General features: G+C 45.4%; 1 protein-coding gene across 1 annotated transcript in view; it reads right to left on the reverse strand.

Moving 5' to 3' along the window:
* Nucleotides 1-24,211, reverse strand: part of LOC138522745 (candoxin-like) — a 141,053-nt gene that overhangs the window by 98,358 nt on the left and 18,484 nt on the right. The window contains exon 2 of the mRNA XM_069635402.1: nucleotides 1,707-1,814. Coding sequence (XP_069491503.1) covers nucleotides 1,707-1,814 — 108 coding nt within the window. The remainder of the gene's footprint in view (nucleotides 1-1,706; nucleotides 1,815-24,211) is intronic.

Raw genomic sequence — 24,211 nt, forward strand, 5'->3', positions numbered from 1 at the left:
CCAGCTTCCCCAACAGAGGCCTTTAAGTGGAGGGGGACTAAAAATCCAAAATTCCCTAATCATCCCAATTTGTTCTGTCCAGCCTCCCCAATTCAGGTCTTTAAGTGGAGGGGGGTCTGAAATCTAAAATTCTCAAATCATCCCAATTTGTACTGTCCACCTTCCCTAACACAGACCTTTAAGTGAGGTGGGTCTGAAAATAAACTGCTAAATCACACTGTGTTTCCTTTAAACCAAAAGTGTGGGTGAAATCATAACTGCCATATGCATTTGTACCAATCTATAAACTGCTAACCTTTTAAGTGTGCAGGTAAATCGACATTTGCATATGTAAATTGCTTTTCTTCATTGAGCAGTTTGTTTACTTTCTGAAGTAAAATCTGTATAAAATAAAGAATAGAGATTTGTGTTTTTCTCAACCAACTTGCGTGATTTATTTTGGTAACAAGAAGTTTAATTGTGAGCCACAAAGAAGGAGACGTGTGTCGTTTTAGTGGGATCTCTATTACCTTGCAAATAAATACATATATAGTTCCTATACCCCAGCATGGTTCTTGGCTCGCTGTGGGCACAGGGGGGGGGGATTTGCGTGACTCGATATGAGTCTTCAGTAAGGCCAGCTCTAAAAACATAAGCAAGTATTGCAGGATTCGTGGAATGGGGTGGGAAGGAACTCCCCAGTTTAAGGGTGGTCTCAATATAACGCAACAAGAGCTTAGCCCCTTCTTGTATGCTTGCATTATACATACACACCTTGGAGGTGAAAGGTAGAACAGAATTGGCTAGGAAAAGTTACCCAATCTTGGGAGAGGAAATGGGTTATAAACCCAGGAGAGGAACCAGGTAGTGTGGGTTTTCTGGGTGTAGTCGGAGGAGGGAGTTGGCATAGGACCACTGAGAGGCAAGCAGGAGAATGCAGGGCACAGCGGCGTGTGCAGAAGAATTCACGGAGCAGGAGAGGTATTGCTTAGGAGTGGAAGTGGTTCTGCACTGTGAGTTTGAATGTTTGTGTGGCGAGGGACTAGAGAGGATGAATTGGAAGTGAACGGTACAGAGTGAGGCAGGTGTTTGAGTAGTTCATGGAGGGAGAGTAGTAGTAAGACTAGGAGGAGACTAATCCTTTTCTTCTGACGGTCCACGTTGGTTTTAAAACCATCCGGTGAGTTGTGTGGGTTTACTTTGGGCACCTCCTCTTCTTTGATACTTTTCCTTCATCCCTAGCTATTACTTGGGATGGCCGCAACAAAATCCATCACAAGTTGACCCTCACCTTACCTATGGCATCATCAGGTTTTTTAATGCGCTTAATTCCGAAGAGGTCCCTAAGCACGAACCCGGGATTCAAACCTGTGTTGCTCTGCGGAGTGCGTTGCCACTGAGCTATACTGCCCGTTCCAAGTCATGTTTAATGAAAGCAGTGATGTCATCGATGATGTCATTTGTAATGTCATCTGTTCTGGAGTGTGTGAGGTCAGGAATGGTGCGTGCCGGGGGAAGTCTCAGATTGGTGCGGCCGGTCTTATAGGGCAGAACTATAGCTGCTTGGTGGGTGCTCATTAATGCAAGCTGCGTGTCTCCCCATCGCCCGCGGACCGGAAGCACAGTCACCCCGGGCTGAGTGTCAGAGATTGGGGCGTCTCATGGAGAAATCGATCTCGATGACCATAACAAGCAGAGCCTGGGATTGAATAGCGCCATCTCCTTACTTCTGCGAACTCGGAAGCTGGACAAACAGAACTCCTCGCTCTTCTTGCACGTGTCTTCACATGGGCCGCCGTCGCTCATGCACAAGGAATTACATTTCAGAGAATGAGCTGCGGAAAGAAAACAACACGGATGAGATGCAGCCAAGCGTGATGCACAGGGTCACACGGTCACTATTAGAGATGCACACCTGTGAGCTCAGGCCTGCGACACTGCATTACAGAACAAAGCCTGAGCTGCTGCTGATAGGCCCTACTGGGGTGTCAAGGTCCCCCGAGAAGCCGGGCTCATTGGTACATCTCCCCGCACTCCACACTCGGGCCCGGAATGCAAGTGTGGTGCAGGCAGGGAGAGTGAATGGCAAGAACAGTGGAAGGGAAAGCTCCTGGCACGCCCCACACTTCCGGCCAACCCCGGAAACCCATGCCTCTTAGTGAGAGGCACGCCAGGTCTGCGCAGATACTGCAGGCCAGGCACCAGCAGTGCATGCAGGGGAACATGTGGATCTCCCTTTCAGCATCATCAAGGTCACGACGGACACCAAGACCACCAACTTCATGCACCGTGTGGAGCAGAGGGGGCCATTAAGAGGTAATGCGACTCTCCCCAAAAAGAAAGCAATCAGCAGAACAGTTAGAAAGGATCTCGCCTTGTACGCAGCTCATTTAGATAGCGGCAATAATCACATGCACTCCTCCAATCCCCCAGAAAACCGCCATGTTTCCCCGGTAACGAGTTTGACCCCAGTCCTCCTATCGCTCCGGCACAATGCCCACACCACACTAGCACTGCAATCTGTCATCCTGCAAGGAGTGTACCAGGGGCCCAAGACCCCCCTGCTCCTCCCCAGCACAGTCTGAGCTCAATAAATACCCTAATAATAATAATAATAATAATAATATCATACATCTGCTGAAAAGGTTAGCAGCCAGTAAGCCATAAAGTCATCGGAAATTCCACTGGAAATTACTGCCCCAATGGATCCAGCGTGTGCCTGTCCCAGCAGCGGAGCAAGATGGCGATTGCTGACCTCGCATGCGCATGCAGATGTGAGCGCGCGACGCAAGCAGTGGGACTGTGAGCACCGGGTGGAGAGGGGGCATCTGAGGGTGGACCAGAACTAGAGGATCCTGCTGCACAGCATGCCGGAGGAGTATTGGGTGCGTAGGGTCCATGTGTACATGCGGTGGCCAGGTAGGGCAGGAAGATAGGAATGGCAGCCTCTACACATCACCAACACCGTATGCATGCATGTGCAGTGCACCATTGCATTGCTGGGCTGCATTGCAGCTGGTTACTTTGCATAACATAACATACACCAATGGGATTGTCTGTAAGAGTATTACAAGTGCATTCATGTGCACACAGGACAATAGATAGTATGAGTCTTTATCCACCCCCCCCCCAAGCAACACCAAAGGTGTTGGCGAAGATTCTGCACTATTTTCCGAGGGCATATCTCAAGGTGATGCCTGCAATGCACCCAGCTCGCACCTCCGGACGAAGCATCATGGACCTGACAGATGCATTAGCTGCATCCATCAATGCGCAGATCAACAGCCATTCCGCCAATGCCGAAGGCGATCAGTGTCATGCATCTGTGTGCCAGTGGGTGAGGGCATGTTGCTGGCATCTCCCAAACAGCTTTCAGTAACATCCTAGCACAGGTGCTGCATACCCTCCTCTCACAGGTCTGGGATCACATCAAATTCCAATCAGATGCCACCTCCACCAGCAAAATGAAGTCTCAGTTCTACAGTGTGAAAAGCAGTGTGGGAGCCCCTCCACTGACAATGAACGTGGGTCAAATATCCTGTTCTGTGGAATTTCATCCTCTCGGGGGTCTGCAGAGAGATCATGCAGGAGTGTGAGAGCCCCTCTACTGAGAACAAACATGGGTCACATACCCTGTTCTGTGGAATTTCATCCACTTGGGGGTCTGCAGAGAGATCATGCAGGAGTGTGAGAGCCCCTCTACTGAAAACAGACATGGGTCACATACCCTGTTCTGTGGAATTTCAGCCACTTGGGGGGTCTGCAGAGAGATCATGCATGAGTGTGAGAACCCCTCTACTGAGAACAGACATGGGTCACATACCCTGTTCTGTGGAATTTCATCCACTCGGTGGTCTGCAGAGAGATCATGCAGGAGTGTGAGAGCCCCTCTACTGAGAACAGACATGGGTCACATACCCTGTCCTGTGGAATTTCATCCACTCAGGATGATCTTCAGAGAGATCATGCAGGAGTGTGAGAGCCCCTCTACTGAGAACGATCCTGGGTCAAATACCCTGTTCTGTGGAATTTCATCCACTTGGGGGTCTGCAGAGAGATCATGCAGGAGTGTGAGAGCCCCTCTACTGAGAACGATCCTGGGTCAAATACCCTGTTCTGTGGAATTTCATCCACTTGGGGGTCTGCAGAGAGATCATGCAGGAGTGTAAGATCCCCTCTACTGAGAACAGACATGGGTCACATACCCTGTTCTGTGGAATTTCAGCCACTTGGGGGGTCTGCAGAGAGATCAGGCAGGAGTGTGAGAGCTCCTCTACTGAGAAAAAGACATGGGTCACATACCCTGTTCTGTGGAATTTCATCCACTCAGGATGTTCTGCAGAGAGATCATACAGGAGTGTGGGAGCCCCTCTAACATGAGTCAAATACCCTGTTCTATGGAAGTTCATCCACTCAGGAGTGGCCACAACCAGGTTTTAGCTCCAGGCCTCCCCAGATGGAACACATGTGGCTTTCATTTCACCCCAGACATCTGAACGCATGCTTCAGAAATAAAAAGGGCTCAACAGAAACAGCTTGCAGGCGCTGTGTGATGAAAACATGGTCTTTACACATATGTGCACAGTTCCCAGGGCAATGCAGAACAGAGCGTGCCACGGTTGGTGTGAAGTATGAGCCACAGGGGAACAGGGCTGCTTGACAATTGCCTGAACACACGAGTCAAGGCACACGTGTCTTAGCAAAGAGCGCGTGAGAAAGGTGTGCCACACAGCATTGCAATTCATAGGGGCATGTATCCTTCTTATGCTGCCACTGTCACATGATGAAGCCAGTAACAGTGAGGGTGAAAAGCACAACATCGAGGACAGAGCAGAGGATGAAGCAAAAGTGAAGAATAGATAGATAGATAGATGCATAGATAGATAGATAGATAGATAGATAGATAGATAGATAGATAGATAGATAGATAGATAGATGCATAGATAGAGAGATAGGAGATAGATAGATAGATAGATGCATAGATAGATAGATAGGAGATAGATAGATAGATAGATAGATAGGAGATAGATAGATAGATAGATGCATAGATAGATAGGAGATAGATAGATAGATAGATAGATAGATGCATAGATAGATAGATAGATGCATAGATAGATAGATAGATAGATAGATAGATAGATAGATAGATAGATAGGAGATAGATAGATAGATAGATAGATGCATAGATAGATAGATAGATAGATGCATAGATAGATAGATAGATAGATAGATAGATAGATAGATAGATAGATGCATAGATAGATAGATAGATAGATAGATAGATAGATGGATAGATAGATAGATAGATAGGAGATAGATAGATAGATAGATAGATGCATAGATAGATAGGAGATAGATAGATAGATAGATAGATGCATAGATAGATAGATAGGAGATAGATAGAAAGATAGATAGATAGGAGATAGATAGATAGATAGATGCATAGATAGATAGATAGATAGATAGATAGATAGATAGATAGATAGATAGATAGATAGATATACAGACAGACAGACAGACAAGAGTTCGAGATGACTTCACAATGATTCGAAGCCTCCAGGCTTTCACTGGCCTATAGGGAATAGGCCCAGGGCCAAACAAAACACGCAAAATGCTTGTGCGGGGCAGTTTTATGGGTCAAAGTGGCCCACTTTTTTGGATAATGTATTTGATGAGTTACTTCACTCTGTGGCTAATAGTTTTGGCCAGTGTTGCTGAATAAATATTCGTTAAAATGTATAATTTGCATCCCATTTTATCAAAAATCTCCCCCTTCGGTAGTATACAAACAGCGTCACAAAAGGAATGAATTCCGATTCGCAACTGTGGGCCAGTTTTTCGTTGGTGCCCGAGACAATGTTATGCCCCAGTCCGACCGAGGGCCGGCCTTAAGGGCAGCAGCTCTGGTCCGACCCTGGAAGTGTCTCACGATTCGAGCCACAGTTCGAATCTCGAGCCAATTGGAAATGGCCCCAATAAATACCACCATAAATTGGTCCCAAGTGTTTCGGATTGCCTCAAGCATTTACGCTGTACATAGCGCACTTTGTCTGGTGGCGTGGATGGGTTGGATTCGAGACTAGGGATGGGCGAGCCTTGAAGTACTCGACTTGAAAGTCGGCTCGAGCAATCCCAAAAATGGTTCGACTCGCACAGAGCCACTATAGCATTGGCTCGAGAATGGCTTCATTCCACTTCGAGCCAGTAGGTCTCTATTGCTCAAATTTGATTTCAGCTTTTAGGAATAGCCATAATGATCAGACTCAGCGTCATCTTTTCCGAGCAGGAGGAATAAGGGGGAGAAGGACATTTCAAATATTGGTGTTCTTTGTGGCTCCACTGCCCCAAACCAGCAGAGGCCAGAAGCAGCAGTCACCGCTTCAGACAGCCAAAGTACAGTGGCCTACACCAGACACAGCTAAGCCCGCAGCAGCGGGTCAATGGAAGACCCCAAATATCTAAGGAGGTGGGTCCAGAGGGAGTGAAAGGTCACGGCAGTATTACACCGCTGCAAAGGTGGTGTGCAGCCTTTGTGGGTGTTGGTAGGCATTAGACAAGGTACCCCTTTCATGCCCACTAGAATGCTCAGTGCTTTATGCGGCATGCCTCCCTGCTCTCAACACTCTAATAAATGGCGTTATTATCGTCCTGTTCTGGTGAGATTTCCAGGGGTGCATATAAACTCCTGTGTGACTCTGTAGAGTCAGGAGTACAAGCCACGTATCACCCGGGGTCCCAAAGGAAACCCCGTCTTGCTGAAGTATTCAAACAACTCTATATCCTACGAGCCGCAGAGCGCTTGTGACTTTAACGAGGCACAGTTTTACTAGATGTTACACATCACATCACAGCTTCTGGAAAGTTGCTATTTCTCCCTGCTCTGTTTCCTTATCCCAGGACAAGCACCGACTCCTTGGTTACTAGTCCCCTGTGCTGGCACTATTTGCAATTTGGTATAAAGCGCTATATACGCCAAATAAACATAAACATAAAAGGGCAACACATGTTTCGCTCAGAAGGTCTCAACCTTAAATGTTTGAGACAAAAAAAAAACAATGATTTGTTAGTATATGCTACACTGTTGTAAATATAAATAATTATCACAGAAACTGCTGAATTTGTATTTAAACTGTGTGATTAAATCACGAAAAGTCGACTTTTTTCACACGATGTAGAAGAAGTTAGTATGAAGTCTGATTTTTTCTTGATTATTTTTATGATCATTATTTTTACTGATTTATTTATTTATTTATAACGCACCAGAGTCTGCAGGCATCAGGGCGCGAACATAGACACAGCAGACAAACATGCAAGACGGGACTAATGATGCCCTGTCTTTGGTCCATTGGCAACCTTGAGCAAGAGTCTAGAGGCTTATCCCACCTATTTCTTTTACATTTCACTGATTAATTACTGTGTTGTTTGCATGTTTTCATATATATATTCGCTGACCTGCAAACTACAGATGAAATTGTATTTAGTTGAGCGGTGCTCCTTATTTTGTGAGTTCTGCAAGCAGTGTTTGTCTTTACTTTGATGTCTTGTGTCCTAAATCTGCCCTAATCTGCCCTAATCTGTTCCTTACAGTCTCTAGTTGTGGCACACCCTGTATCTTCATAATGGACACCTAGCCCTGTTCACTTGGTATTTCAGTAGAAGCCATTGAAGGCATGTTGTTGTATGTGTCACTTGGATACATTATAGTGCCATGTATGGTATCATGTCCTAGGCCCTCATTACGACCCTGGCGGAATTCGCGGTGCAAAATGCACCGCGGAGCATGGCGGAAAGCCGCCGATAGCGCCATGGGGGTTGGCGGATTTACCACCCCATGCCGACCTTGGCGGAGCGGTAAATCCCCAATCCCCATTTTACCCTTCCCCATTCCCATTCTTGCCCCATAGGGTATAATGGGAGTGGGGAAGGAGTTAATTACGCCGCCGTAAAGTACGGCGGCGTAATTAACAACGAGGTCCCTTAGCGCCATGGTTTTCTCCGCCCGGTAAAACCAGGCGGAGAAAACCTCCATGGCGCTAAGGGAACTCGTAGTACGGCGGACGGGTCCACCGCGATTACCGCTGGCGGTATCCCACTCCGCCAGGGTCGTAATGAGGGCCTTAGTTCTATTTGCTCTCACCTGGTGTCTGTTCCTTTGGTCGTGGTTGATATCCACATGGTGTTCTGGCCTTATTTTGAAACCCTGAGTTATATAGACATAGAAAGAGGACTGGTATAGCGTACTCTGTGCCTTTCAACGGTCCTGCCATTTTGGATTCATTCTTACAGGTGATGACCTACATGTTGTGATGCTAATCCGCGTTTACCAACCTTGCACCTTCTCAGTGTCTTACATTAAACGTTCCTACATATCGCGTTTTCAAATCCATTTCCGATTCTTATGGCATCGTCTCTTATTGTTGCCTCCACTCTGTATGATGCATTGATTGGTAAGATTGTGTCCATAGATCCATCCCTTCTTGTGCTTATGAATTGAAGTTGTCTTACCTCAATGCTCTTATTAATTATTCCATAATTCCACTCGTTGCATTCTCTCTTCTGATCTTTCACCTATCTTAGGTTCTGAGCAAAATCACCTTTTTTAAATGTAGGTTTTCTTCGATAGGCACCAGATCGATTTTTTTGTTATTTTCAACTATAAATATCAGAAAACTGTATTTTTAAATACGTAACATAAGTACTGTCGACGATTTGTTGTAACTATCCTCAAAGAAGTGTTGGTTGTTAATATTTACAAAGGTTACAGTGCCCACATTTAAAAAAGAACCTTTGACGGGTTATCACATTCGTATGTCTGGGGAATCCTTTTGTTGTGTTCAAGAAACTCGATGCTACTATGTTGGGTAACTTGCTCATGGCAACAGAGACAGCAGAACCAGGGGAGGCAATCACAGACAGCAGAACCAGGGGAGGCAATCACAGAGACAGCAGAACCAGGGGAGGCAATCACAGAGACAGCGGGAGGCAATCACAGAGACAGCAGAACCAGGGGAGGCAATCACAGAGATAGCAGAACCAGGGGAGGCAATCACAGAGACAGTGGGAGGCAATCACAGAGACAGCAGAACCAGGGGAGGCAATCACAGAGACAGCAGAACCTGGGGAGGCAATCACAGAGACAGCAGAACCAGGGGATGCAATCACAGACAGCAGAACCAGGGGAGGCAATCACAGAGACAGCAGAACCAGGGGAGGCAATCACAGAGACAGCGGGAGGCAATCACAGAGACCGCAGAACCAGGGGAGGCAATCACAGAGACAGCGGGAGGCAATCACAGAGACAACAGAACCAGGGGAGGCAATCACAGAGACAGCAGAACCAGGGGAGGCAGAACCAGGGGAGGCAATCACAGAGACAGCAGAACCATGGGAGGCAATCACAGAGACAGCAGAACCAGGGGAGGCACTCGACCTAGCTTACCACTTGTCCTCTTATCAATTGTCACCGGAGGAAACTTCCCTCCTGAATAAAGGTTTCTCATTTGCACCGTCTTCAAGAAATAATGTCACTGATAGCCAGATTGATGTTTTTGTATGTGTTAGGAAACGGAAGTTGAAAACATATTTTGCTACCCTAGAGAGACAATGCACAGGACCGGAACTACGTTTGCCACCTTCAGAGGTCTTAATGCAAACTCTGCATCCCACTCATATACTGGTGTCACTGGAGGGCACAGATACTGGACAAGAACCCACGGAACTCAAAATAGAACAACAATCTATGGCAATGAAGGACTTGAGCAATCCGTCTAAATCCTCTGCCATATTTCAGGGGGGATAATGTGCTTGATAACTTTCATAAAGTAGTTATCCAGGACACCCATGCTTGGGAAGATATGACCCAACCAACTCCTAAATCATTTTATTATTTATTACCTATTCATGTCTAACGCGCTCTAGCCCGTGGGCATCAGGGAGTGGAGAAGAGATACCGGAAAACACACAGCAATGTGATCAGAATGGGGAATAATTGGGACACATCAGGTTTAGGAGAATAGGACAGTTTTCAAAGCTTTTTGTAAAAGCTGGTAGATTTTTTTTTCACAGCGCAAACTCATCTGCAGCTTATTCTATGCAATAGCCGCTTTTACAGGGTAAGAGCTTTCTTTTCCCTTAGCTCGACGGGATCTAGGGTGTCTCAATCGCGTGCAATCTTTCGATCTGGTGCTTCTGACTGAAGTTTGGATGGTCATTCGCGCTTTAAGGTAGCTGAAGGCATCACCAAGCAAACATTTATGAATCAAGATATTGATTTTAAACTCTATTCTTGCGTCTAGAGGGAGCCAGTGTAGATCTCTTCTATGCGGTGAAATTTGCTCATGTTGTGACGCACCTTTCCCCATTCTCACGGCATCGTTTTGCAAAATCTGTAGTCTTCTGATACAGCATTTACTTGCTCTGCCTAGTAGTGCGTTCCAATAATCTAGTCTCGATAAGAGTAGAGCTCTTATGAACATGGCACAGTTAGCTGCTGAACAAAAGGTTTTGTCAGGCGTAGTAGCCTGAGGTAATAATGTTCATTTTTGGTCACACTTGCAGCTGCATTAAGTGATGCCTCAACGGTAACCCCAACCGTTTTTACTTTATTCACTGTGTTAGGCAGAATTATATGCAGTGCCCTTTGGGAACACGACAAACAATTAAGAGTGCAAGTGACAGTACAAATTCACCTTTGGTACAAGCCTGTACCACACAGTAAAGTGGTAGCGATGGCTGAGCAGCCAGGCTTATCTCAAGAGCAAGTGAGCAGTACCAATAGTTGCACAAAGGACAGCAATTACTATGGTTCAAACAAACACTGACTCAAGGTTCCTGAGTAAAACAATATACATTTATTTACACATCAGTTATAAAACAGTTCACTGATATAAAGCAGCAGAAAATCACAATCTTCATACACTACACACCACCCAATCAATTCTGGACAAGATAAGGTCAAAATGAAGTGTGAGCAAAATGGCACTCCAGCAATTTAAAAAGGGAGGGAAAGACAAGGTTATACAAAATCAAGCAGCACCACCAAGTAAGTAGGCAGGGCAATCTAGAAGAGGCTTACTACAACTAGGATTCAAATCATTAGGCCTGGGCCAATGTTAATGCTTCAGAATCTTTGCAGAGGATCACACAGTTCAGAGTAGTTTGCGGTTAAGTCTTTGCCAAGAATTCAAAACAAAGTTGGTCGCAACAAAAGTTATTTAAAAGAGTAGCGAAGGACAAACCCTCGGATTATCGAAAGATTTAAAACACTATCACCGCGGTCGGACAGAACGACCGACCGGATTTGCACAGTACCTCAGAAGAAGAAGAATGCTGTAGCTGAGGCAGACATTCCTCGCAGGTCCTGCAGGCTCACGGTTCCTGAAGTGACTGTCGGACTGACAAGAAGGAGTAAGACTGTAGGGTACTGCCCAGGTAAGAAAGCAGCAACTGTCATGATCTCTGCTTCCAAAAGGTCAGGGTTTTCCCAACTCCCTTGGAAGCAGATCCATAACCCAGGTTCCGAGTGCCAACCAGTCCCAATTGGGACCTTTTGGACCCAGTCCTGGCGCCAGTGGCACCAGGCTCATAAATATGCCCAGTCCCAGCGCTGGAAGCGCCGGGCTCATAATGCTTGGGTGGACTTACCTTCAGCAGACCATGCTGCTTACTTGCCTGCCAGTTGAGCCTCTGATCCTCTTCTGTTTGGAACTACTTTTCCTGTTGGGTGGGGCTGGAGCCACTCCCTAGATTCAGAACACTGGAACTCTTCTGGAAGGCAGGAACTCTTTTCTTACCAGGAACTCTTTTCTTACTTAGGCGTGGCTGTGGAAGGAGACACCTAAGTACTACAGGAGGCTATTTAAACCACACCCGGTGGATGAATCTTGCTTTGCGTTATTCTGCAACCTCTGCAGCAGAACGCTCATCGTGTCTTCTGCATCCGGTCCTGGGCCTAAGGAAAAAGGCTTACCATCCTGAATCCAGTCTTCAGCAACACCTATAAAGACAAGAAAGAACAGGTTAGCATTCCGGCATCTGAAAGGCAAAGGCTTACCATCCTGAATCCAGTCTTCAGCAACACCTATAAAGACAAGAAAGAACAGGTTAGCATTCCGGCATCTGAAAGGCAAAAGCTTACCTACTCTTCGTGCGCTCCGGAGGTCTTCACACTGCATTCCGGCATCTGAAAGATAAAAGCTTACCAACTCTTCGCACGCTCCGGAGGCCTTCGGCGCTGCATCCCGCATCTGAAAGACAAAACAAGGTGCGTTTAAAGACATTGGGGAACTTTAATACTCACGTGCCATTACTCCTTTCCACATCTAATCCAGTGGGTATTCCGGCACCCTGCAGCCGCTCCGAACTCGTAGCTGCAAAATAAAAAGACAGTTAGAGCGCATCGTGAAGCAGGCAACAAGCGCTTACTTACGTGCTTCCAGGCGCTTCTATTCATCACACGGGCTCCATCTTCAACTCACTTCAGCCCGTCATCCGCCATCGCCGGAACCCTGCAAAACAAGAGACATCATTACTAAAGACTTTAAAGACATTTGAACGACTCGAAACTTACCGTTGGTGCAGTAAACGACGGACAGCAGTCCTCTGAAGTCAAGAGGCCTGCGCTACCTATCCAGTGAAGAAACTGGTTACAGCACCCTGCCCCGAGGCAGATGGAGAGCTCGGCATTCACTTACCTAAGGTGAGAGCGTTAACCTTTGGGGGTCTACAGGAGAGGAGAAGAGGAAAGAGATAGGGACACCCCAATAACCCTAGTTCATTAACCCCATATTTTCTATCTGCAGACATCTTACTCTACACGTCAGGCATACAGTGCACAGGGGTCCAGCCCAAAGAGCCAACCGGGTGCTACACATCACCTTTGAAGATACGGTAGTCGCCCAGTCAAGACCGGCGCCTCTGTGAGAATCAGGTGAGCGTTACAGAACGCAAAGCCTACCGCAAAACTCTCGCCCAGGCGCTATGGAAACCTCGGATACTGACCCCCTAGCCCAGTTACTTGGGGAACTAAGGGCAGAAGTGCATGCAGCTCGTCAGGAAACGAATGCTCTAAGAAGGGAACTAATTATTTCCAAGGAGAGAACAGACAATCTTGCTAGACAAGTGCTACAGTCACAAGCCGGACAGACCCCGTTACCCGCATCAGGGGCAAATCTTCCTTCAACATCCTCTATGAATCCAGTGCAGATCAACCTACCTGGGAATGTACCTCTGGCTCCGCCCGAACGATTTTCTGGTGACCCAAAGAGGTTTGCAGTATTTATCAATCAGTGCCGGTTGCACTTCTTATGCCGGCCAGCAGCCTTTCCAACTGATCAAGCAAAAGTAGCATTTGTACTTTCGTACCTTAGTGGCAAAGCGGCAGACTGGTCGATCCCTCTAGTTAATCAAGATGATCCGGTTCTCCATGATTTTCAAGCCTTTCAGCTTAGTATGGAAAAACTTTTCGCAAGACATTCACAGGGGCAGGCCTTGGACAATGAGCTTCTTTCGTTGCGACAGGGTAATCAAGACCTTTTGGCTTATATTGCATCTTTCAATAGACTAATAGTGGAAACTCAATGGCCTGAGGACAAAAGGATTACGCTGTTTTATAGAGGTCTACGTGGAGAGCTCAAAGACGTTTTAGCCCAAGTAGTGAATCCCCCACAAGACTGTTCGGATTATATAGACTTGGTCGTTCAAATAGATCACAGGCTGCAGAACAGGAAGGCCGATCGTTCCAAGTGTGATGCTCGAGTATTTTCCAAACCGCCAACTCCTTCCAAAGGAGTAGACTCCGGGGAACCCATGCAAATAGGGGTTCTGAAAGGTCCTCTAACACAAAGGGAGCGGGAAAGGAGGAAACAGTTGCAATTATGCCTATATTGCGGAAACTCAGGGCACTTTCTTCGAGACTGTCCGGTGAAACCTGCCAAGAAGGCAGTAGGAGCTGCAGTTACCAAAGTTACAAACTCTGAGCAGGGAAACGACCTCGCCCGACAAGAATAGAGGTCCTCTTGCCGAGCGTGAAAACCAGTTCCGTGACCTCGCATTTCGTGATACCTAGGGTCCTCATTAGCCCTGATAATCCGGATCGATTACATGCAATTGAAGCTTACGTCGACAGCGGTGCCATCGGCAATTATGTGGATCATGAAATGGTTTTGAGGATGAATCTAACTCTTTGTCCCAAGGCTGTAAAGGACGTCATTACTACGGTGGATGGTACGGAGATAGCCTCCGGGCCAGTAACGCATACCACTCAAGAGGTGACGCTATTAAGTCAAGATGGACACCATGAGAAGATCGTGTTCGATGTGATCAAGGCCCCTCAGTTTCAGATTATTCTAGGAATACCTTGGTTAGAGAAACACAATCCTCTGATCGATTGGCGAGCAAGAACGGTCCAGTTTCCAGAATGTGTCTCTACTTGTCACCCTCCACCTGGTGTTGCACTGGCCGCAATTTCTTCAGAGACTCCCCAGTTACCTCCCGAATACCTAGAATACCAAGATGTTTTCCGGAAGGATCAGGCTAACTCTCTACCTCCTCATAGGTCTTATGACTGCCAGATAGACCTGATACCTGGATCTACTCCTCCTTGTAGTAGAATTTATGCCCTCACCGAGCCTGAGAACCTTCACCTTCGACAATACCTGGATCAATACCTGGCAAATGGGTTTATTCGTCCTTCCAAGTCCCCTGCTTCTTCAGCTTTGTTCTTCGTTCCGAAAAAGGAAGGAGACCTTAGAACTTGTATCGATTATCGCTCCCTGAACCAGATCACCGTTAAGAATAGATATCCGTTACCTTTGATCCCTGAACTCCTGGACCAAGTCAGAAAAGCATGCATATATACAAAGCTGGATCTTAGAGGAGCTTACCACTTGGTACGAGTAAAAGAGGGCGATGAATGGAAGACGGCCTTCCGCACCAAGTATGGGCTATTTGAATATCAGGTCATGCCCTTCGGACTTTGCAATGCCCCAGCCGCCTTTCAATATTTTATGAACGATGTCCTCAGAGAGCTCATAGATGTATGTGTTGTTGTTTACATTGACGACATCCTCGTTTATTCTTCATCGGAATCTGAACATCGGAAACACGTGAAAATGGTCCTCGAAAGATTGCGTCAACACAAACTTTTCGCTAAGTTGGAAAAATGTGTTTTCAACGTGACTGAAGTTGAATTCTTGGGATTCATATTATCACCTGGCGGAGTGCGTATGGATTCAAAGAAGGTTGATGCAGTTCTAAAATGGCCATCACCATCCTCCGTAAAAGGTGTGCAAAGCATGTTAGGCTTCGCTAACTTTTACCGCAGGTTTATCCCCGAATTCTCTCGAATAGTCCAGCCCATCACTGCCTTGTTAAAGAAAAACAAACGTTTTGAATGGTCTACCGAGGCGGAACAAGCTTTCCAGGATTTAAAGACTAAATTTATCTCTGCACCAATCTTAAAACACCCTCGCCCCGAACTCCCCTACATCGTGGAAACTGATGCTTCAAGCCTTGCCATGGGGGCAGTTCTATCACAAAAGGACCCGGTAACCAATCAGTTGCATCCCGTGGCATTTTGGTCCCGCAAATTCTCGCCTCCTGAAATCAATTACACGATTACTGACAAGGAACTTCTGGCTATCAAGTCTGCCTTTAAGGCTTGGCGGCATTATCTGCTGGGGGCCCGACACACCGTTACTGTGATTACGGATCACCGAAACCTGCAATATTTGAAGACCGCAAAAGCCCAATCCTCTAGACAACTCCTTTGGGCATTATTCTATGCCGAGTTTGACTTCATAATTACCTATCGACCTGGTACAAAGAATGGTAAAGCCGATGCCATTTCTCGGATGGGAGTGGAAGAACACTTGGTCAACCCTAAACCTGTACTAATCATTCCCGAACAAAGAATTCTGGGTGTAATCGCCACAGAATCCATAGAGGAAGTTAAGGATAAAGCCAGGCAACTTGTAACTCCAGCAGACATACAGAATTGGCATCTGCAGGGAAAGGACTTTGCAGTAAAGGACAACTTATTGTATTTCCAAGAACGATTATACCTACCCAGCACAGATTTACAGAAAAAAGTAATCTCTTGTTATCACGACTCTTTAATGGAAGGTCATCCCGGTATAGCCAAGACCTCAGAAAAGATCAAGCGCTACTTCTGGTGGCCGTCTTGGAAAAAAGATATCAGAGACTTTATAATGTCCTGTGGAGTATGCGCCCAAAACAAGAGCCAAAAGGAAAGACCAGCAGGCCTCTTACGCCCTATTGACATCCCACCTCGCCCTTGGCATACGCTTTCTATGGACTTCATCACCGATCTACCTCCATGCTCCGGATACAATACGATTCTAGTAATCGTGGACTTATTCTCCAAGATGGCGCATTTCATTCCGCTCAAAGGCTTGCCAACAGCAGCAACTATGGCCCGAGAATTTCTCGAAAACATCGTCCGACTGCACGGTTTTCCTTCGGTTCTAATTTCGGATCGAGGTAGTCAATTTATTTCTCATTTTTGGCGAAGTTGCTGTCGGTCGGCTCAAATTGATGTGAGACTATCGACCAGTCACCACCCTCAGACCGACGGACAAACCGAGAGGACCAATCAAACTCTGGAACAGTATTTACGCTGCATGCTGCAACAAACTGAAAAAACTTGGAAAGATATCCTTTGGATAGCCGAGTATGCCTACAATAACTCTGTCCATTCGGGAACTGGGAAAACCCCGTTTTTTCTTTTGTACGGCAGTCACCCTCGAACCTCGGAGTTGGATCCCCTCCAAGATCTTGAAACACCAGCAGTAGACTACCTGCATTCTACAATCACCCAAGCCTTTAAGGAAGCTGTTTCTCACCTTCAAAGGGCTAAAGAACAATACAAGAAAGGAGCAGATCAACATCGGAAGAAAGCCCCTCACTATCAAGTAGGGGATCAAGTCTGGTTATCCACCAAATATCTATCTCTAAAAGGGCCACGCACATTCAACCCAAGATACCTTGGTCCCTATTCCATCACTACCATAGTAAACCCAGTAGCGGTCAAGTTGGACTTTCCCCCGCACATGAAGATACATCCGGTCTTCCACGTCTCTCTATTAAAACCCGTGCAACCTCAAACCCGACTAACCAAATCTCCAAAACCTATCCTAGTGGATGGAGAACTCGAGTTTGAAGTCAAAAGCATTCTGGACTCCAAGATCTCCAAATCTAAACTATTCTACCTAATTGACTGGAAAGGCTACGGCCCCCAAGAGAGATCCTGGGAACCTGCTGAATATGTCCACGCTCCTCGCCTAATCAAAAGATTTCACCGAACATTTCCTGACAAGCCAAAACCCCCGGAGAAGCCCGGTTTGGGAGGGGACCTGAGGGGGGGTACTGTCATGATCTCTGCTTCCAAAAGGTCAGGGTTTTCCCAACTCCCTTGGAAGCAGATCCATAACCCAGGTTCCGAGTGCCAACCAGTCCCAATTGGGACCTTTTGGACCCAGTCCTGGCGCCAGTGGCACCAGGCTCATAAATATGCCCAGTCCCAGCGCTGGAAGCGCCGGGCTCGTAATGCTTGGGTGGACTTACCTTCAGCAGACCATGCTGCTTACTTGCCTGCCAGTTGAGCCTCTGATCCTCTTCTGTTTGGAACTACTTTTCCTGTTGGGTGGGGCTGGAGCCACTCCCTAGATTCAGAACACTGGAACTCTTCTGGAAGGCAGGAACTCTTTTCTTACCAGGAACTCTTTTCTTACTTAGGCGTGGCTGTGGAAGGAGACACCTAAGCACTACAGGAGGCTATTTAAACCACACCCGGTGGATGAATCTTGCTTTGCGTTATTCTGCAACCTCTGCAGCAGAACGCTCATCGTGTCTTCTGCATCCGGTCCTGGGCCTAAGGAAAAAGGCTTACCATCCTGAATCCAGTCTTCAGCAACACCTATAAAGACAAGAAAGAACAGGTTAGCATTCCGGCATCTGAAAGGCAAAGGCTTACCATCCTGAATCCAGTCTTCAGCAACACCTATAAAGACAAGAAAGAACAGGTTAGCATTCCGGCATCTGAAAGGCAAAAGCTTACCTACTCTTCGTGCGCTCCGGAGGTCTTCACACTGCATTCCGGCATCTGAAAGATAAAAGCTTACCAACTCTTCGCATGCTCCGGAGGCCTTCGGCGCTGCATCCCGCATCTGAAAGACAAAACAAGGTGCGTTTAAAGACATTGGGGAACTTTAATACTCACGTGCCATTACTCCTTTCCACATCTAATCCAGTGGGTATTCCGGCACCCTGCAGCCGCTCCGAACTCGTAGCTGCAAAATAAAAAGACAGTTAGAGCGCATCGTGAAGCAGGCAACAAGCGCTTACTTACGTGCTTCCAGGCGCTTCTATTCATCACACGGGCTCCATCTTCAACTCACTTCAGCCCGTCATCCGCCATCGCCGGAACCCTGCAAAACAAGAGACATCATTACTAAAGACTTTAAAGACATTTGAACGACTCGAAACTTACCGTTGGTGCAGTAAACGACGGACAGCAGTCCTCTGAAGTCAAGAGGCCTGCGCTACCTATCCAGTGAAGAAACTGGTTACAGCACCCTGCCCCGAGGCAGATGGAGAGCTCGGCATTCACTTACCTAAGGTGAGAGCGTTAACCTTTGGGGGTCTACAGGAGAGGAGAAGAGGAAAGAGATAGGGACACCCCAATAACCCCAGTTCATTAACCCCATATTTTCTATCTGCAGACATCTTACTCTACACGTCAGGCATACAGTGCACAGAGGTCCAGCCCAAAGAGCCAACCGGGTGCTACACATCACCTTTGAAGATACGGTAGTCGCCCAGTCAAGACCGGCGCCTCTGTGAGAATCAGGTGAGTGTTACAGCAGCAGAGCAGAGCGATGAATAAAAGGTGTGCTCCTTAAAACTCAAACAGGGTCCGGTCCTCCTGGCTATCCGGTTCACTACAGCGATGCACAGCAAATTTGACCAGGAAAGGGAGGCCTTGCTTGGTGTTTGGTGAAGTGGGTGGCACCACCAGCTCAAGGGGAGAAGATTCCTTGCAGATCTTCCCTGTCATTGAAGTTTCAGGCGATTCGGACCCGCGGCAGGGCTTCATCGGGCGGTTCAGTAGTTGCAGTAGTCCTCTTCCTTCAGCTTTTCTTCAGTGCTCTCGATCCAGTGGCGATTCTGCCTTCCAAGTCCCAGAGACCTGCTTTTAAGCAGTCTTCCCCCCATTCACACAGCCTAGCTGTCAATCACACAGCAGGGTGGCTGTCCTGGCAGGGCAGCCATGTAGCCAATCAAACAAGAGTGTGACTTGGGTCTCCAGGGAGACCCTGTGCAGGGGGCCTAAAACCCTCCCTCACATCCTGTCCATCCAGACACTCAGGCGCCTAAGGTGGGCTTCTGTGCAGAAGCCCGCCAAAGGACGGCGAACAAAGGAACCAAACCTGGTTTGGCACGTATAGTAAAACACGAGAAAGACCTTTACAAAAAGAAATGGCAAATGAACCCATCCGGAACCAAATAAAATTAAAAGTGGTCCAGCGGATTAAAGTTCGAGGCTACCACCATAGCCTCTAACAGTACCAAGGTTATTTTCATAGTCCGCGGTAGGAAAAACATGGTAGATACTACTACCACCAGCCACATCTTAGAGAAAGGGGAATGAAATAATGTTCCATGAGAAAAAGACAAAAAGGGATAACTATTAACCCTTTCAGTACTCTATTGGAAGATAGGTTGTACTGGGTGAGTGAATTTAAAAAGACTAGTAAAGTCAATGGCGATTTTACAGGTTTTGGGAGACAGTAGTCAGTCCCAGAAAATGGAGTCTGAGTTGGGAAGTCTAAAAAGACAACCCTGTGTCACTGCACTAAAGGTGCTGTGTGACACACAGTAAAACAATGATTCCTGTGGAGGAGTTGAGGCTCCACAGTCTATGAACACACAAATGGAAAACACATGTAAGAGTGGAAAAAAGGCTCACACTCTTACCAGGTGAACAAAATAAATCCTAGAAATCCAGCAAGTTGCTGAGGGACTCAGTAGGTAAGGGAAATTAGCCATTCTGGAGAATTCTCCCTAACAGACTGTGTATATTAAGTGTTGGTCAATTTGTAGTTTTTCACATGCCGCTCCCAATTTTTCTCTTGCTTTGTCTGAGCCAAAAATCAGAAGCTCCATCTTCTGACCATTAAGGCAAAGGCTGTTTCCATCATCCAGGTTTGAATTTTTTTTATATGCAGGCGTGATCTGTTCTGTGTCTTTTTCATAACCTCTGCTCAGTCTAAAAATAAACTGAGTATCATCAGCATAAAAAGAGCGGGAGACAAGCATGTGATCTGCTCCGAGTCTGAGAATGCATTGTCCCAAGTCATTTTAGATTTTCTGTTACTTAAAAATGACCGGAGCCATTCAACTGAGTTAGAAGAACAGTTTCCATTTTCCTGAATACATATTAAAAGTTTAGAGTGTTCTGAACGCCACCGAAAGATGTAAACGCATCAACAGACCGGCTTTGCCGTCTTCCACTATGTCTAGCATTTCCGTTTGTAAGTCTAACATGGCAGTTTCTGTCCCATGTGCGCTCCTGAAACCGGACTCCTGCTGATGGAAGATATTTGATTTCTCAAAGTGCTGTTGGAGATGAAGAGCTGCCACCTTGTCAACTGTCTTCAGTAAGAAGTGTGCACTAGTGATTGGACTATAGGTAGCGGGGTAACTGTGACACTTTTCAAAAGGTCTGGCCCTTTATTATCTAAAAAGGAAGCATTTATAAAACGAGTTAAAAAAGGCACAAACATTTCTAAATGTTGTAAACCAATTTTATGAAGGTAAAATATCCATCTGGCAGGTACTAGGGCGCATCCTCTTATTCGGGTTAAATTGCTGTATTTGAGCTTTCAGTTTTCCCAATGATTTAAAAATCTCAAACTATTTCTTTGTGTCATTGATTGAGTTGGAAATGTGAGCATCAAAAAAGCCTTTCTTAGCCTGTAAAGTTTATATCCAATAATTTTATTCAAAGAATTTACTTTTTTCTTTATTCACTAAAGATTGAGTTTTCTTCCACAGACGTTCTGCTTTTCTCTTCTCTTGTTTCAAAGAGATAAGTTGCGGTGAATACCATTTTTGGTTATTTTCTCTTATTCTCATTTTCTTCTCTTTCAAAGCATTTGGTCGATTGATTCGCATATGCTTTCAGTATACTTGGATATTAGCAAAGTAGGTTTTTCCTGATCTGATGTGGAGGTCATTAGCTTACTTATAAGTGTCTGTAGCTTATCAGATGAAAGTTTATTAAAGTTCCTACTCACGGCTGTTTGCAGTGTTTTAAGGTTTCTAAGATTCCTTTGGGAAGAAGTAATTCAAAAGTTACTGTGTGATGGTCTGACCAGACACAAGGTTTTATGCCAAGTAATTGTATACTTAGATTTCTATCTGCATTCCAATCAAGTGCACTGCCATGATTATGTGTAGGCTCTCTACTCAATATGGCAAAGTAATAATTACAAAATAGCTGTGATAAGTCTATGGCTTTGGAATCTTTGATTGCCAATCATTTGTTAAAGTCTCCCAGACAAAATTCCCGATATTTCACCCAGAAACAAAGGCAACTGAGATGGAGGACCATAGAGCGGAAACATTTAATGTAATAATTTGGGGAGCTTATAACTTTTACTAGTATGATTTACATGAAATAGGTGTTTGGAGAAAATTGATTTCTTGCTTGGCAAGGACCACCTCTCCCCCTCCTTGGCCCTTTTCTCTATGCCGAGCATAGAAACTGTAGCCTTCTCAGGTGGCAAGATCAATATTTGGGCCAGTTGAGTCCCTAAGCAATGTCTGTGTGACACACATAACATCAATGCGTTCATCCTGAATATGATCAGCCACACTAATAGTGTGTCTATAAAGCAATCTGGTATTTAGTAAACATATTTTAAGAGATTGCCTATCCTTAAATTGTATTTGACGTACAATAACAAAGTCTGCCATGTTAAGAAGTCAAAACGAAACTGCCAGAAGACCGTCAATCAGTATGCTTCTAAATATAGATACTAAAAAATCTCAGGTTTCCTATAAAAAAAGAATCTGCTAATCCTAGTGTCTCTTGTACATGAGCACTCACCCTTAAAACTGGAAAAATCAGGCTAGAGGGGTGAAATCTGTATCCTGACTGGCAGGAAACCAAGCGCGCAACCCATTTCGCACGGACTAGTGCAGACTGGCACCTCTGAGATGCACTGGCGCTGATGCGCCTTCCGGGTATTGAAGTAGAAATCAGAATGTGTAGGTTATTTGAATGCCAATACTGCAGGACTATCTAATTTGACAGTGTCTGAATCAGTGCCCCTGAGAAAAATACTGGCCAATAATTCCTTAATCATCAAAGAAGCAGATAAAGGTGGTAATGTGGAGATGGCCCATAGTCATTTGAATACACCAGGATGCTGCTCTACACTCCTGTCCAATTCAACCAAGACTATTACAGCTGCTGCTCTTAAGCTGATCACCAAATGGCACAGAAGAGGTCTTTTGACAGATGGTAAAAAGAAATTCTGTCTGTAGAACACCATTTTGTGCACACTATCTACTTTTTACTGAAGATTCACAAACATTTTGATAGAATACCTGAAGGTAGGCCAATTCTGAGCAGGATGGGCTGTACTACTGAGCCTATGTCCTGCTATATCAACCAAATTATTTTGAAAGAAGCTATGCTTACACCATTGTCTCTAAGAGATTCAATACATGTCTTGCACATATTAGATGGGCTGGAATTTGTAATGGGACAAATCTTGGCTACTTTTGATCTTAAGTTCCTTTACACATCCATAAAACATGACCTAATCATTGAGAGTATAGAATATATTTTTAGAAACAAATCTGCCTCTTTTTATGAACATATTGGGATGGTCAAAGAATTGTTACAATTGGCACTTAACAATAATTAATAACAATAATAATAATAATAATAATAATAATAATAATAATAATAATAATGTGTTTGTGTTCAATGGAACCTTCTACAAACAGGTTGGGATTGCAAAGGGAGCCTTCTTTGCACCTACCGTTGCAAATCTCTTCATGCATGAATGTTAACAATCATATGCACTTGCCAATCACCAATATGTTGCATACATACAACTTTGCAATGCTAGATAGATGATGTCATTATGATTTGGAAAGATACAAAATAAGGGCTATCAGAATGTGTAGGATATTTGAATGTCAATACTGTGGGACTATCTTTCACTCACATGTCAAGCAGCTTGAGTATCGATTTTCTAGATCTTAAGATCAGTATCATCCCCACAGGGTATTCCATACACACCTTTCGTAAAGCTACCACCGTTAATTCATTACTCTTTGCCACTAGCTGTCATAGAAAGGCAGTGATTTCTAACATTCCAAAAAGGGACATTTATCAGGGCCAAATGCAATTGCAGCCAGACCTCAGACTACACTCAGGAATGCCCCTATATACACCATAGATCTCTGTCCAGAGGTTAGTCAACAGACCTAATTGATTAAGCACAGTTACAAGTTGGGAAGATGGCAAAAGCTACCTAATTGACCCTTAAGGAAAAAGGCAACCCCTTCGACAGCAACAAACTTAGATTTATTACTTCTTACAATACAGACAGACACAACATCTTCAGCATTCTTAAAAATCATTGGCATCTTTTACATATGGCTAAAGATTTGACAGGTTACATTGACATCATCCAAGCATTACATATAATTAATCACCAACACTTGGGGGAATCCTGAGTCCTTCCTTCATGGCTGAAACACTCATGACCAAACACTGGCTTCAGAAGTGACAGAAAGGGCCATTTCATAAATCGGGGGCATGTTCCATGTGCCCGATCACTTTAGAAATAGATGTTGTTACATTTGGAAGTCAGGGATCTTTCAATATGCAGAAATTCATTATCTGCGATTCAAAATTTTTGATTTATTGTATCATATGTGTTTGAGGCAAATATTATATTTGGCGCACGATTCGTGCACTAAAAACCAGGATTAGTAAACATTTGAGAACCATCGGCAGCCAGATACTAAGTATCCGCTTGCATTACACTGGCAGCTAAACCACCAAATGGACCACACCAAAGATCTTTGATTTGTTGGACTAATGCAGGTCAACTCACCGAAACGTGGAGGGAATCAAGAGCTCATACTTATCCAACAAGAATCAAGCTTGATCTGTAAATATAGGACT

Source organism: Ambystoma mexicanum, chromosome 1q, assembly GCF_040938575.1.
Source record: "Ambystoma mexicanum isolate Mex_15411 chromosome 1q, UKY_AmexF1_1, whole genome shotgun sequence".
In the NCBI taxonomy this organism is placed as follows: Eukaryota; Metazoa; Chordata; class Amphibia; order Caudata; family Ambystomatidae; genus Ambystoma; species Ambystoma mexicanum.